Source organism: Panthera leo, chromosome A1 (genome assembly GCF_018350215.1).
Source record: "Panthera leo isolate Ple1 chromosome A1, P.leo_Ple1_pat1.1, whole genome shotgun sequence".
In the NCBI taxonomy this organism is placed as follows: Eukaryota; Metazoa; Chordata; class Mammalia; order Carnivora; family Felidae; genus Panthera; species Panthera leo.
Window position 1 is genome coordinate 213,292,734 of NC_056679.1, and position 17,329 is coordinate 213,310,062.

General features: G+C 42.9%; 1 protein-coding gene across 2 annotated transcripts in view; it reads right to left on the reverse strand.

Annotated features, from left to right (window-relative positions):
• The window catches only part of PDZD2 (PDZ domain containing 2), a 139,316-nt gene that overhangs the window by 99,867 nt on the left and 22,120 nt on the right, over positions 1-17,329 (reverse strand). For both annotated transcript variants that reach the window (XM_042952595.1, XM_042952588.1), the window contains exon 2: positions 818-1,319. In XM_042952595.1, coding sequence (XP_042808529.1) covers positions 818-1,273 — 456 coding nt within the window. In that variant the 5' untranslated portion in view covers positions 1,274-1,319. The remainder of the gene's footprint in view (positions 1-817; positions 1,320-17,329) is intronic.

A 17,329-nucleotide genomic window follows, 5' to 3' on the forward strand; every position in this document is an offset into this window, starting at 1 on the left:
AACTTTCTCTTTCATCCTTAAGGGGTGTCTCCTACAGGGACTCAGAGAGGAAACCAATCAGAAACAACATAGCAAGTTACTGCTTCTTTAGGAACCCACAGGCATATCTGCCAAGAAGATTCTTGGAAGGAACGTGCTTGCCCTAAAGAAATATAATTTCATGAGAGAATGTTGGCTACAATGGAGGAGAAAACTTGAAGCTAGAAGTGGACCTGTTACCACTCAGAGTATACCACATCTGCTTTGCCTTTAGGTAAGACCAACCCTGACCATCACAGCTGGATATCATAGTATCAGAGATATCTGTGAAATTTCCCCCAACTTCACTGGAATTCAGCAACGTAATAACACGAACCCATAAAAATATCACTGGTTTTGAAGTGTTAAAAATAAAAGCAGATGTTTCCCTAAGTGTTGAACATCCTTCCTGTGTAATACTGAGGACTGAATGTTTGAATGTTTTTGCTATCAACTGCCACCAGGAATTCTTGGCCTCACCAGTGGCAATTCCACTGGTGACAGTAGTGATAAATAATGATGCAGTTCGAGTACTTTATCTGGGCCTCAGACGACTCAAATTATACCACAGAAGGGCTTGAATTTTCCACTTAGGATCACTCAACTAGCTCTTTATTTAAGTGGATGAAATGATTTGGATTTTTTGTTGTTGTTATTGTTATGTCCTCTGATCATTTATCTTACTAAATGTGTTGGCTTCTAAATACAAGGCCATCTTAGATAGATTTTCTGAGCCTTAAAAGCTATTTCAACAGTACTTTGTTTGAAATTCAGGTTCGATAAGCAAACAAAAGCTTACCCGTGCCAGGCAGTCACTTGATTGGAAGTCTGTCTTCCCAGATTTTGAGAAGCGACGTTTGTCATTGCTTGTAGGTAGAGGAGCATCTGTCTTTGGAATTCTATGCTCTGTCCCTCTGTCTGCTTCTGACTTGTCTAGATGGGATCCAGCCAGCTCCTTCAGAGATTCCGGGCCATTTTCTAGCTCAAAAGCATGGCCATTGCCAAGTTCGGGGTCTGGGCCGTTGTCCGGCTCAGAGATGGGGTCACTGTCCAACTCACAGCCAGTACTGCTCTTGGGTTCTTCAGTGGCTTTGTGGGTAGAAGGCCTGGAAATGACCCCAAACTTTCTTGCTCTTTTTCCCTTTTTCACAGTTTGGTCACCCAGCTCCAAGGTTGGCGTCTCTCCTGGTTCAGAGCTGTTGGTACCGTTGCCATTATACGGAGAGTGAACTTTGTGCTTGAAGCGGCGCAGCATGATCAGGTAGATAAAGCCGCCATTCCAGCACTGCTCAGCCAGGTAACTGCAACACACACAGAAATGCCGGATGAAACCCTCACACCATCCATCTCGACCAGCGCATTGGGCAGACGCATTCAGCAGCACCCGCGGAACCCGTGTGATTAACAACCTGGTGAAGCAACAGAGGTACTAAGCTTCCCAAAGAGGCTCAATGCTCAGTTCATTCTTTTAATCTACATAATTGTTGATGCTAAAAATAACCCCCAAGCAAACCAAAATCCCCACGAGCTAGAAATTACTAATGAAAAAAACCCTAGAGTAGGTAATTAGAAATGGAGTTTTCTATTCACAGAGCCAATCCTTACATATGACTACAAAAACAATAATTCTCCATTCCCTCAACAATTTCTTACATCAGAATTATGCTAGCCTCCCATTCATCTAGTTAAAAAAACAAATTTAAATTAAAAAAAATTTTTTTAACATTTTTATTCATTTTTGAGAGACAGAGAGAGACAGAACACTAGCGGGGTAAGGGCAGAGAGAGAGCGGACACAGAATCTGAAGCAGGATCCAGGCTCTGAGTGCGGGCTTGCACTCGTTAACCGCGAGATCATGACTTAAGCCAAAGTTGGACAATTAACCGACCGAGCCACCCAGGCGCCCCGCAAACTTAAATTTTTTTAAGTAAACTCTACGTCCAATGTGGGGCTTGAACTCACAACCCAGATATCAAGAGTGGCATGCTCTAATGATTGAGCCAGCCAGACGCCCCACCATTCATATAGTTTTGATGTCATTACTCTGCAAGTTCCCAAGGTAAAGAATAGATAAACTGAGAGACATGGAAAGTTCTGCTCTTAGGATGAAAATATCAACTGCACAACAACAAGAATCACTGCCTCACAGCATTCCAGTGAAAACAGATACTGAGTTGGGGGTGGAGAGGTGTTGGCTGGAATTAAGACACAACTGGTAATAAGCATTGACAAGTGTGTGCTGCATTAAATGAGCATCAAGTCCACTTCTTGATAATGGTTCTAGTTTGGGTTGTTCCTGGCACACAAGGAGTGTCATTTTCAGTCTGGGTGTCGCTTTGAGAGGACCCCCAATGAAAACCATGCAGACATGGGGTGACTAGGATACAGAAGGCTATTGGAAACTGTGTCAACCAGGAAAAGTGAAAGGGCAGGGATGTCCTCTTCAGGGATGCTTGGCTTGAGAGGGCAGAGGCTGGGCTCAGTTGCGTTTCATGTACTTGAGGGGTGCCAAACACTTAGAAGCAGGAAATAATATAAGTGAGATAATGCATGTGAAGCCTGACACACAATAACTACTCCAGATCTTAAGGAATAACAATAAATAGAACATCAAACAAGATAAGTAATTAGTGGTATTCAGGACCATGAAAGCTTTAGCAAAGAAAACACACTTGCTCAAAGTCAGGAAACTAGGCTGGGCTGGACCCTCTACTTATGCCACCCAAGATAAGGAAGCACAAACCCCAGATGGATCCAGGGAAACGCCTTCACCACTGGAATGTTGCCACATTCTACACATCACCTGATCACAAGCAAAGAATGTCAACCACCAAATCCTTAATGTGTTGGACTGCTTCTGGCCTTCATGTGCCTACAAAGGGTTGCCCACATCCTCAATAAATGAGAAACAGAACATTTTCAAGTATACCAAGCTGCTCCTCCTCCAGGCTTGAAGCTCAGACTTGAGAGCTGGGATAGTCAGTTTACAGGAAGGGGTCGCGTCCATAACGAGAGTTGCGTCCATAACCAGTTGCGTTTGAAATGTACTAAATTCTGGGACAAAGGCATATATTACCCATACCTAATGGTCAGGTTAATGCAATGACAATGCCAGTCTCCATGAAGAGCAGAATAATTCTGAATTTTTGCCATGGAGTAGAGTGAACAAGAGAGATGGGTCCTTAAACAACCACCAAAGCTAATAAAAACTTTCTTTGATCCTGGGCTATAAAACATGGTAATGAACTTACACATAAAAACCAGGTAGATAAAAGGTACCATATAGACCTCAGGTTGTACTGTGAAATATAATGAGATGAAGAGGTGTAAAGAGAGGTCCACTAGAGTCTGGAAAATGAAAATTAAACTTGGTTCTCAGTATAATTTCTCTATAATGTTTAAATTTCATTCTTTGAATTGTGTATCTTTTTCACACTGGAAAAATTTTTGTAAAGATATAAGATCTTCAGGGTAGTTATTAGCCAGACTGTAAGGGTTTCTTTGAGCAAATCACTACTATTAATGCAAGACATATGTCAGATGTTATGAAAAACAGCATAAGGTAGTAAAAACAGGACCACGGGGAAAGTCAGACACTCAAGTCTTCATTCTGGCTTTGGCCCAACCATGTAAAAACAATGGTAATGATACCAAATTTCCATCAACCTATGTATGAATGGATAGACAAAATGTAGTATATCCCTATAATGGAATATTATTTGGCAATAACAGGAATGAAGTATATGTCATAACTTAAGCTTGAAAACATTATGCTAGGTAAAAGATGCCAGACCACAAAAGGCCATGTCATTCCATTTATACGACATGTCCAGAATGGGCAAGTCCATAGAGACAGGAAGTGGATTAGTGGTCACCAGGAGTAGGGAGAAGGGAGAATTGGGACTGCTTACAGAGTTTTTGGGGACGATGGAAATGTTCTCAAATTAGATACTGGTGATGGTTGCACAACACAGTGAATATACTCACTGAATTGTATACTTTAAAATAGTGAATTTTCTGTTATATGAATTAGGTCTCAATTTAAAAAAATAACAGCAAATATAATAATTCTTGCCAAGTTTTGAATTGCTTTTTTTTTTTTTTTAAAGCAGGTTCCATGCCTAGTGTGGAGCCCAATGCAGGGCTTGAACTCACAACCCTGAGATCAAGACCTGAGCTGAGATTGAAAGTTGGACACAACCAACTGAGCCACCAAGGTGCCCCAGAGTTACTTCTTAGAGTATGTGCTCCTTAAGAACACCCTTTGCAAGAGAAGAAACTGAGGCTTAGAAATATTAATATGCCCCAGTTCACCTAAATGTCAAATGCTGGACTGAGGCCCTCTTGCTTCTCAAACCCATGCTATGTCCACTGTGCTGCTGTGCTGTCTCAATTACTCTAGTATCCTTGTCTGTAACACGAGGGTGTTAAAATAGGTCATCTCCAAGTTGCTTTCGCATGTTCAGAACTGTGAATGCTAGTTTCTTGGGAAGGCTTCTAGAGATCAAAGGTGCAGGCCATCCCCAAAGTATTGATCCAGTGCCAAAGACAAAACAGAACCCTGGAAAAACAAACATTCCCTTTTTTTTTTTTTTTTTTTAACGTTTATTTATTTTTGAGACAGAGAGAGACAGCATGAACGGGGGAGGGTCAGGGAGAGAGGGAGACACAGAATCCTAAACAGGCTCCAGGCTCTGAGCCATCAGCACAGAGCCTGACGCGGGGCTTGAACTCACGAACCGTGAGATCATGACCTGAGCCGAAGTCAGACGCTTAACCGACTGAGCCACCCAGGCGCCCCCAAACATTCCTTTTATGTCCAAGGTGTCCTAGGTCTCCTGGACATTAACTATCAACCTGAAAAAGATATCACCTGGAGAGGCAATTCCTTTTGGGATTCTATCTTTTGTATTAAGCTCTGGACAATTAGATGGGTTCTGTGCAGAAACCTTCTTTTCAGTACCAAAAAGGCTGGCTCACTGAGTCAGAGTATAGGATCTTGGAAATCTCTACTCTCACAGAAGCTCCAAGAATCTTGGGAGGTTTATTCCTTCTGTAGGGTCCATACTCAACAAAATTACAAAGCAAGAGTTTATCTTTAGTTTGGCACCACGTCCTCATCCCCTCCTGACTTCCTAATAATAAATAAGGCTCTGACACTTTCAAGGAACTGTATGACAGGTTATTTTATTCCTTCCTGGACACTGCATCTTCTAAGGTCATCCCGAAGACAAAGTGTAATGAATCAACTACGGACGCTACAGCAAGTTGGTGAGAAAGACTGTTAGGCTGGGGATAGTTTTCTTAGAGTTCTTCCATCCACCTTATATGTAATGCCTCCATATTCCCTATCCATCTGTACTGAAATGACTCACCAAACTTTTCCAGTGCCTTTCTAGCTAACCCATATGTCCAAATCCCTTTTCAGTTCAAAAGGATTCCTACCCACCATGAGAATCTTTAAACTTCAAAGTTAGTCTTTGAGAAAGAAGAAACGGAATATAATCCTGGTCCAGAAAAATAGGTCTCCTCTTCAGTAATTTTTTGGTTTCTTCCCCAAATTTGAAACTGTCCTCGGACATATAAAATTATTGATTAAATTAATTTGATTTTGACCATCCCAGGATGGCCTTAAGATAAATGAGGAAAGACAAGCATATCCAGAAATGAAGTTCTAAATTCTAGCCTAGAATCCTCCCTGTGGAATGTATTGAGGTTCTTCACTTCACTTGGCCTTTGCAAACACCTTTTGTAACTTAATCCCTTCTACCTCCCTTTCCTCTCAAAAAGTGCTTTATAATAAATAAAATAAAATAAAATAAAATAAAATAAAATAAAATAAAATAAAATAAAATAGAAATAAAAATAAAATAGCTTTGAGTACCTCCTGTGTTTCTTGATGCTCTATCATAATTCTGGCATCTGGGTTCTCCAGGGGTGGGAGGCCCAGGAAGGACTGGCAGGTAAGGTTGGGTGCTAGGAAAAGCTAGAGGGATAAAGCTGCCTGGAGTTTAAAGAACAAGGACAGGGAGGCAGGAGATGAGAGGGGCAGAGACAGTAGGTGTTGGAAGGCCAAGGACACGCATTATTTATCCATGCCCTAATTCTATCAAAAGAAGGCATGAGGCAGCTATGCAATTCTGATATCCTAGACTGTTCTGCCAAAGTCCTCAGAAGGAGCAGTATCTCCAGGTGCCTTTGAAAATCATCTTGGGCATTTGGCCATCAGTTACCGATGGCTGGTACATAGTGTGAACCCACAGAAGGGAGCTGCCAGGCAGATCCATTGGTGTATACACATGTGTGATTCAGAGTCAGTTGGCTCACCACCCCTGGGTGGCCTGCACCCCAATGCCTTGAAAACACTGTATAACTCAGACAACATAAAGGAATTCCAGAACTCAGACTTTTTGGCAAAGCAGACATTCTCACTTCATCTGAGTGAGTCAGGCCCCCAGGATAGACAGTAGAGGAACAAGATGTTTATAGAGGAGTTCCTACGTCCAGGCAGGAGTTTTACACAATGGGACTAACTGCTAATAGCCGCCCTGTGTAACACACAAGATGAATGGAGATCGACTGTTCTTGCTCATGATTGCCTCTTGCCTAAGAAGTAATGGGAGGTTAAGAAGCTGTTTGTGGTCCTTTGAAAACCTGCTAAGCCTAATTAATCCAGAGGGCTGTCTGAGGTTGTAAATCTGTAGGTTCCCAGAGAAGAACGGGTTGAGAGGAAGTGTTAAATATATACAGATTAATTTCCCAGCGAAATCTCGGCTGGGAAACAGAGGGAGGCAAGTTCAAACAGCTCCATGAGAGGGGGTGGGAAGATGACAAACATCTCCTGGAGTCATTGAGTAACAAGATTCCCCACGGGCAGTCTCTCTCAGCTGTTGCCTCCCAGCTACCTTGAATGTTGGGCTTACTCCTCCCAGATTCTACAACCCTTCCTAGAATGAGCCAGACTTTCTCTGGAGACTCTGTAAAATAGAATTTGGGGGTGAATTTTGTGCTGAAAAGAGTGACTGATATCCTTGTGTGCTCATATGGCCATTTCTGAAAATAAATCCATCTACTTCTTTGCTGGGACCGTGAGAGAGAAAATTAGCCCTGATTAGATGGAGAAAGATGGGGCTCAGGCACCAATAAGACTTTGAAAATAGACCAGAGTCTAGGCTTAGAGTATAAATGAATAGAGCACCGTATTCCAACTGCTGCGTGAGGGAGGTGACTGATAAAGTCCAGCTTAGCTGAATCTCTCGTCCTCATCCAGCATCAACAGCTGGGGGTCACCCACTCTTTCCTCTTCTCCTTCATCTGGAGTCAAGAATAGAGAATATGAATACATGAATATGTTCTCTTATCATAAAATCTGTATTATTTTTTATCATACAACTTGGATTGGGAAACAAGTTGATATTGCAAAATCAGGTTAAATATTTATTTAAGAATTTTTTCTGACCTAGAATACAATATTACCATTCAAATCCAATTCAAATTATCAGCTACCAAAACTTGCTACCACCACACAGCTTAGCAGCAAAATTTCAGTCATATCCATCTATACAGCAGGACAGAGATCCATATTGCCCTCAGGGGAATTGGGGCAAATATGCTGATACTCTGGCGACTGCTATTTCTATGAATAATAAACTGTCTTCCATCTTTGATCCAAGTGTCTCATGCTTTCCACCGGCATTCATGAAACCAGGCAGGCCAAATTGGTTAGCTTACTAGTAGAGTAAAATTGTAGTTCTTGGCATACAGCAGGATAATATACAGAGTAACTCAGTTTATAATTGGTTCTGCTGCCCAGCATTGAACTTAGAAAAGGAGCTTAATAATATATTTCTCTTAATACCAGTGACTAAGAAATAAAAATAAACATGCATCTTATACAAACCAATACTGAATCTTTTAAGGCATATCAAACAGAGGAGAAATTATACTAAGGGGTGTAAGAAAGAAGGTGGGTGTTCTACTGTCTGATTCTATAAACACTGATTGAATTCAGCGTGTCAGCCTCAAAGGCAGAAGCTACATTTGTGTTCATCCGTGTTAAGTGTACTCACTTCTGCCCTGTCCCTACTTGAATTCCATTTCCTGCAACCATTGGCTGCAATATCCATTTCTGTATAGAAGCACAGCTGATTCTTTTTCTGTTTCCTGCCAAGATAGCTTCTGGATGCAAAGGGGTGGGGGTAGTAGAGACACTGCAGAAAAACACTGGATAAAAAGCAGCCAAATCATATGATTAATGGAAAAATTGTTTTGACTTCCCCGTAACAAGAAATCATTGATTTTCATATTTATCTTAAAAACTCACATCTCAAACTAACAAAAATGATTTATGTAGCCTCCATGTTAGGATGCACTACACATTTTCAACTGCAGTACAGCTTAACAGAAAGGAAGCAGAGTTGTGGTCCTTTCTAACATAGAGCAGCAGGTTGACATGAAGTTCCAGTTTTTCTCAAAGGTTTTCACGCACCTCATTTCTGCCTAAATCAATAAAAGTGGTTTTTTTTAAGCCACCATATACCTTTCGAAAAGAGAAACTTAGAAGCTAAATTAAGTAGGAGATGCCTGATCAATGGTGAGAACTGACCTAATAAAACATACTACAGAGATACTGGCCCTTAAAAGAGAACTTCCAGGCTTCTATTTGCAACTGATTGCATTTCTTTATTAAATTACTGTGAGTTAATCAGGGTTTCTTATAACTTTATGAGATCAACCTGCAACCTATACAGAATCAAATCAAAACTCCAGCCACATTGCTTTGCTAGGTCATCCTGATGATGTTGGTCACATTCTCCATGGGGGCAGAAAGAATGCTGGGAGAGTCAGACTTTGCTGTACATGAATGAGTCAATCACACCTCATGAATGGAGTGATGAGCTCAGACAATATACATGGGAACTCATATCACTTTTTTCCTTATGACATAATGCTTGTTTTTTGTTTATAAAATGACTATTTGCTCATTACAAATTCATTCATTCATTCATTCATTCATTCATTCATTCATTCAACAAATAGTTATATGCCAAGCACTGTTAGGCATTTGGGGGTACAGCAGTGAACAAAATGATTCCTGTCTTTGTGGAGCTTACTATCTAGAAGGGAGAGATAGGCAACAAACAATGGACCTGTTAAAATAAGCATCCAACTATATCATATGTTAGAAGGTGAGATGTGCTATGGAAAACAGAAAACACTGAACAGGATACAGAAGATCAAACATGCCAGGAGTTGGAAGAGCCAGGTTGAAACTTTAAATGCTGTGCCTGAGGTGGCCCCACTGGGAAGAACACACTGAGCAAAGACTTGAAGAAGATGAAAGGGTTGGCCATGCTGCTGCCTGGGAGCAAAGTGTTCCAGACAGAGGGAAGAGCCAGTGCAAGAGTGATGAATTGGAAGCGTTCCTGGTGTGTCTGAGGAATAGGCTTGAGAAAAGGGGCAAGAGAGGAGAATAATAGGAGATGAGGTAACAGAGACTGGTTTTTGGAGGGCTGTATAAGCAGTTGTAAAGACTTCTATGCAAAATGGGGGGCTCTTTAGTTTTGAGCAGAGGAGTAAGGTGATATGTACTATGTTTTAAAATGATCCCCTTTGTTTCTGTGTTGAGAATGGACTGTGGTGGGGGCAACGGTAGAAGGACGAAGACCAGATGGAAGATCATCTTCAGAAATTCCAGCAAAAGATAAGCTGGCTCAGCAGAGAGTAGCCACGGAGATAGTAAGAAATGGCCAGAATCATGATGGATTCTAAAGGAAGAGTCAATAGCCTGTGCTTTTGGATGTGATATAGGGTATGAGAGAAAGTGAGAGATGAAGTGTTTGGCTTTCATAACTAGAAAGGTGGAATTGTCATCACCTGAGCTGGTAGAACAAGCAGCCTTTGGGTTTGGGGCTCTCTGACCTATTCTGAATGCACACATCTATTCTGGAGTTCAGTTCTGGACTCGTTGAGCTTGATATGATTATGTGGGCAGCTAGCTCTCTAAGTCTGGATTTTGGAGCAGAGGACTAGTCTGGAGACAGAAACTTGGGAGGTGCAAGAATATTCATGGCATTTTAAGACCCCTAAAGATAAATTCCTTTGGGTTGATTTTCTGGGTCCAAAGTTCTTGCTCATCAAGAGCATATTCAAGGGTTTCATATGTAATTCTAATCTTTCCTCTTAAAAGGGGGTAACAATTTATAATCCCAGCTGTAGTGTCTTAGAGAACTGTTTGTTTCTGAATATTGTCACTTTTTAATCTTTGTCAGCCTGATAGTCAAAAGCTACCTCATGTCATAATTTGCAAGCCAGTGATGACTAGTGAGGTCAAAATTCTTATTAATCATTTGCTTTCTTTGAAAACTGCTTATTTATGCCCTCTGTTTGTGAAGATCTTCATCTTTATACCCTCCTACATTAGCATGGTGGCTGTCGCATAAAAAGCACCATAATGAAAATGAAGGGTCAATGAGAAGATCCCTTCTATTTAAAAAAAATCATTAAAAAATGACCTTATTGAGATATATTTTGCACAGCATATAATTTATCTGTTTCAAATGTACAATTCAGTATTTTAAGGAAATTTATCAAGTTGTGCAAACACCATAAGTCCATTTTAGAACATTTTCATCACCCCATTAAGACCCCTCATGCTGTTACAGTTAATGCCCGTTCCCCATCCCAGCCACCACTTTGTTTCTACAGGGCTGCCTCTTCCAACCATTTCATGTAAATGGAATCATCTAATACGTAGTCTCTTGTGTCTTGCATCTTAAAAACAACTCCTTCTTAGTAGGTTCTTAGTCACCCAACTTTACCTCCTTCTGGATTCTGCCATCTACCTCTTATAAAGTCTTGATTTGTGCAAACGTGCTCTTTTGATGTCTTTTTCGCTTTCCTTCAGATCATACCCAATTATCCTGAGACAGCCCTCAGACAGACTTGCTAGCACCTCACCTATTGGTCTCACATGTCCTCCTGTCATACCCACCAGTCCTTCCAGTTTGGGCTATGGAAACCCCTGGTAGCCTGTCCCACATTTAAAAATTCTCACATGACTGCACTTAGGTGGACTACGCAGTCCTTCCCATTTGGTCCCCTAGATTTTTTCCTACTGTCCCACTATTATCATAAACCAATTCTGCTGCAAAAGGAAATCTTTCCTCATTAACATTGACTAGGCAAATGATCCAAATACTATGCTAATGTCATAGTATATAATTTATATACTAACATATTCATGTTACTATGCATTCACATCAACAACATTTCGTTTTTAATTTTCTCCATGCTATTTTTGTCCAGGACAAATTACCAGCAACAGATTATTATGAGACTCAGAGTCTTCTCTGTACTTCTTTTGCCTCGATTGGTGCTAATGAACCTTCCATATCTCCCCTATGCCTTGTTCCCTGGCCAGCAAAAGATGATGCTTCATATCACCAGAGGTCTTTGCTAGGATGTGTCCCTAGAGCTGAAGATGGGCCCAGTCTGAGACACATGAAATTCAGGAAAGCCCTCTGCCTGTCTTGAGTCTTGCCTGAGATCCAACTTTCTAGCCTTTCCAGGTGCATTTCCTATGGCAATTCCTATGCTTCCCTACATGTGGTACTGCCCTTGGACTTTCCTTGAAAGAGGGCAAGATCAGTGCTCAAGGCTTACTGAAGCCAAACCATGTCCCAGAGATTATGCTCAATCTGTTTTCCAGCCTCGGGGTTACCAAGTGCTGAGAAATGTGTTAAAGATGACACAGAGACTGAGTTCCATATTGCCCCTGCCACAGCTTCCATGTTCCTGTGGTGAAAGCCACTGGAAGCTATGAGAATTAGCAACACACATTCTCCTTTTCTCTCCCTCTTCCCTAAAGCCAACCAAATCTGAGAGTTCACCACCAGCTAGTAATCCTCAAACTCTCACACTGCACTATTCAAAAGACAGTCACCCTCCTCCCCCTCCCCAGAGGTGATGCTAAGAGAAGGGAGGCTTCTGTAGGCCTAAGCATCTCAGAACGCACATCAAGCTACTCACACACTAATGCAAACACTGATGAAATGTCTGTACCCTCCAGTTCTCTCCCCTTTCAAGTGGCTCCAGCTGCATCTTGAAACAATTTCCCCAGCTTGCCTCAATCCTTCCAGGGTCTGTTCCATTGGCTTGGCCAGAGTCTGCCCTCACCTCACTCCAAGCCTGGTTTCACTTATGTCAAAACAGCTTCCATCAAGATAGTGGGCTTCTTTTCCGAATTTCTTTCACTGTTTTGAAGTCAGCACAGAAAAGATACTTAAGAAATTGCAAAATGAGTACTTCTATCAGTGTGTTCCCACTAATGTCACACACTGTTCTTCTCTTGAATCTCTTCTATACAGCGTAATGAGAAATTTTTTTTAAGTATGATTTTCTTTTCTTCTTTTTCTTTCTTTTCCAAGGTTCTGTGGCTGGCAGGGCTGGGCTGGACAGAGCTCCTCATCTACAAAGTTTCCTGTAAACTGGCTTTCTAAGTTTGGCAACCTTCTCTAGCAAAGAGTGCTTCTAAGAAGTTGGATTTGGTGGCTGTTTTCCCTCTTGTTCATCCATCTGCATGATCCTCTAGAACCCTTCTTGGTTTGGAGAACCTCAGTTACAAGCAAGACAGATCAACAGAACTCTGGCCTAGAGAAACACATCAGCCAAGTCCTTACAGATATTAACAGAACACTGAAAAATCTTGGCTTCTCATCAGCGCACTCTTCATATTGACCAACTGGAACTGTGGCATCGTTGAGTATCTTCGTGACCCCTGGTTCTTAGTTCAGACAAGGAACATACAGAGGCATTTGTATGTTTGCAGTTGTCTACTGAGATTTTAAACAAAACTGCAAGTGTTAAAGAAAGCTGAAATTATCGGATGCACAAGCATCAATGCTGATTCGAAACTGTAAAACTTACTTTTAATGGTGTGTTGATAAGAGAAGCTCCAAAAGCACACTGGAGTTATAATAGACAAGGGGGGCGCGAATACCCATATTATGCTGTAACTCCATACTGTGTACAGAGTTAACTGCACATGCACTCTACCTCATGTCAGCCTAACGCAACCCTAAGGTTGATGTTACAGGTCATGTTTCAGAGAGGGGAAAACTGGAGAATAACTGGCTCCAGGTCTCAGAGCGAGCTGGGATTCAAATTCCCACCTGATCACAAACAAACCCAGCCAGGGACCTTGGGATTCACTGTAGCCAAGCCCCATCCTACTGGTGGTCATTATGATAAGTTTGGATGAAGGAGAAGGCCTACAACTTCCAATAGCCAAAAGAAACCTCTCCCCACTTTAATATCACAAGGGATTCCATTTTAGTGATATGTTAACAACCCAGAATATGTCCCACACCCATAAGAAAAGGGCCCTAGGGAAAACAAGAGGTACTTTTAGGCAGGTCCAGAAGGCAGGTTAGTATTTGGGAGGGGTGAGGTGGTTTCTTGGGGTGTGGGTGGAAGCCGCCAGCTCTCATTCCATCTCTCAGGTATGAGCTGAGACAGTCCCCGGGGAATCCCGGAAAAGCGGATGCAATACTTGCTCAGATTAGCCAGAATCAGAGGATTAAGGAACCAACCTGGCCCCCAACCCAGCCAAGGCCACACAAGACGGCCAACACAAGATATGCCCTCCGGCGATGGCTTCTCCCTCAGGCACACTCTGGAGCTCAGTCACCCCCTCTCTCTCCACAGTGCCCCCACCCCAGACCAGTATTACGCACTGCACACCTCTCCTTCTACGATGAACTGCCCCTTCTGACTGCAGGTAGTCTGTGTACACTTTCTGGCCGAAAGAGGCACCTCAATACCATATTCATTGTTCCTGTGCATTCTTGTCCAAGATAACGTGCTGTCAAGTGGTGATGGGCCCACATGGGTCAGAATGGGCATGAGGCAGGTAAATCTCTGGGCTGAAGTACCACTCAGATGTTCCCTCAAGTAAGCACTTGCTGTCCAGCTGGTGAGGAGTGTGAGTTAGGTCAGGACCTCCAGCTGTGAGCTTCATCAGGGTCCCCCTCAGCTTTCAAGTCAAGGTCATGCTCTCCTGGGGCAATTTCTGGCCAATGGCAAGCAAGATGGTATAGGGGCCAAGGGCAGGTTGTCCCAAGATGGGCCACTTTGGTGTGAAGATTATTTTGAGTTAAAAAACAATCAAACTCAGCAGTTTTGGCAACTCCAATGTTTTACAAAGGCCTGTTAAGAATTTAGATAGAGGAACTGCTCCAGGAAGAGAGCTATCAGCATAGATAACTGCATTGTACTGTGAACTAGATATGATGGTCAGGGAGGAACCTAGCAAGGCCAGTTTGTTCAAACTCATTGTTTGAGTGGCCCAGCAAACATCTGTTTACCAAACATTCATTCTTTTTCATCTTCCTGTGAATTGCATTCCCTCTTTTTGAAGTCCAAGACCCCTATCTCCTTCCTCTTAGTTCAGAATGACACATAGACCTCTTTTTGCCTGTCTTTGATATTTCTATGTCTGTGTGGATTCCTTGTATGTATGCTATTAAATTTGATTTTCTCCTGTTAATCTGCCTCATGTCAATATGATGCTTAGTCTGGCTAGAAGGACCTTGAGGAGACAGGATCTTCTTGCTTCCTGACAACTGGGAGATGGGGCCTGGCCATTGCTACCCAGTGCAGAGTTCCCCCAGGCACACTTGTTCTCAGAGCCCCCTGTTGGGCTGACCGACTTTGTCAGGTGGGCAGCACGGTGTGTGACTCCCCTGCCCAGCACCGCTTCCTCCCGTTTTCTTTCCCAGGACATTTTGCACTCTTAGCTCTAACTCAGCATCTGCTTCCTGGAGAACGTGAGTGAGGGCAATATAAAGAAAATAACAAAGTATGTCCCAAAAAGGAGGTGATAGGAAATAACAGTAGCCAAAAAAGGTTGTGAGGGATGCGTAGGACTCAGCTAATCTGGGTACAGAAGCAGCCAGCAGAGCATTCTTGAGAAGTCAAGTTGGATGATCAGCATTTAAACCTGTTTGCTGATGGCAGGAAAAAACCAAAGGGCAAGAGGCTCCTTTTGCAAAGGTGCTCCTTTGGATTAGACTCTCTTTACTCAATACCTAAACAACTTCACCAAACTTCATCTTAGTATCAAGTATTTGGAGCAAGATTATGCTTGGTTCAGGTGTCAGCACTGCCACTTTGGGCCCTTGGGCAGGACATTAAACCTCAGAGACTGACCCCTGAGTGTTGTAGACCTATGGTCATTGGGAGGATTGAATAGAATAATGGACTACGTGGGCTGGTTTCCCATGTGGTACATAATAAATACCAGTGCTAGCCCCTTTCCCTTTCAGAAATTTGCTAGGTGATCATAGGTCAGCCTGTTAGACTGGTCTGCTGACATTGTCCTGGATGAAAAGCAAACTCACAGAAGGGAGTGGTCAGATTCTGTGGTCTGAATGAAGCAGAGAGAACCACAGTCAAGTCCAGGTGGGGGCAAGGGGAATGGGTTCTGGAAAAACCAAATTCACAAGGATAGGCAGAGTCAGAAATTATTCTAAAACCAAAGATCTGAAAAGGTAGAGCAAACATGTGTTAGACACAGAGCCCTCACAGAGGCATTTTTTTTAAAAGTGTATTTGAGAGAGAGAGAGCACACGAAGTGGGGAGGGGCAGAGAAAAAAGGAGAGAGAGAATCCCATGCAGGCTCCGTGCTGTCAGCGCAGAGCCTGCCTTGGGGCTCGATCTCACGAACCGTGAGATCATGACATGAACCGAAATCAAGAGTCAGACTTAACCAACTGAGCCACCCAGGTGACCCTCACAGACAGGCGTTCTGGGGGTCTCGTGGACTATGTGGTTCCACGGAGAAGAAGGGGTGTGTGTGTGCTGTGGGGGATCAGGCTCATATAGGCAATCAGCATGGACTGTGGCCAATTGCAGGCCATATTCTCTGCCAGAGAGAGAAAGGCACATGTCTTTCAAAACACAGACCAAGGGTGGCCTCTTGTTTTGCTTCCATGTCCATCTGGCTGGGGTCAGCCTCCAACTCCCGGAGAAATTGCAAGCTCTCTGGCCTGACCTGAACCCCGAGGATGGTCCCAGAGGTCCTGGAACTGACCCAGGACTCAGGGTGGAGCCTGGGAGGTTGCTTATCCCAACCAACCACGCTGTGAGATGGGCTGATGCCTGAAACTCTGCAAAATATGTGGGCCGCTGACACGGGCAACTGCCACGATTAAATCAGATGCATGTGTGCACGAGCAGAAACGCTGCCCCTCTCTCAGCATCCTCTCTCTCTGACCTACCTTTCTGCCATTTGTCACAGATAACTGGACAACAACTCTCCCTTTTGGTTCAGTTGCCTCCTTTAAAAGGGCATCTTTTACTTTTCTGAGGCAGGGATTTCAAAAGCCCAGTTGTTTTAATATTAAACGTTTCAACATATTACAATGCCATTAGACAGTCAAACATTATGATATTTTTTAAATGTCTAGAGAGGGTCTCTGTAGATACATGATTTCAACTCTAGGGGAAAACACTCCCAGCATGAACAGCCAGCATCTCTACTTTTGTGAGAGGTGCACACAGGTGTGGGTATTTGAGTCACAAGCATGTTTTAGAATATTAGCAGCTCACTTTGTTACCAAGTGTTCTCAACAGGAAATAGCTGGCAGACAGCACATGCTAAACTTGGAACCCTCCAACCTCGAGCAAACAGAAAACATCCAAAAACAAAATCAGAGCCATGGGCCGCCTGGAAAAACAAATACCCCAAAAAGTTATTTCTTGAATTGCACACCAGGAAGTGTGATCTGAAAGAGTCTGGAAGTGAGGGAAACAAAAGCATTGACCAGAGGACCTTCTTGAATCTCTGGGGGAAGAAAATATGAGAGTTTTCCACTGTGGCACTGGTCCATTTAGACTCAAGTATTTCTCACAGATAAAGGGGTATCTTAGCTTGTTCTGGCTTCCCAAACTGGGGACCAAACCACACCCACTTTTCACAGAGATTGGACCTTTATGAGGACAGCAGTGATCAGGGGTCAGGGCACCCATATGCTCCACGTGGGCTCTGGGAAAGACCCAGGACACCGTATTTCAGAAAATACAGCAACTCTCAATAACTAGGAGGGGTTTTTTTTTTGCTGTTAACACCTTGCATCCTGAGTTCTCTTCAGAGATTTCCTTCTAAAGAGACTTAACTGCAGTCTTTTAAAATTTGCTTTTATGGTGTACTGAGAACATCAAGATGAGAGGTGTTTACTTTCCCTGTTCAACTTCTCAAAGGATGGACATATCGGCATCACCTGTTCTCAGAAGGGCCCTTCCTGGTACT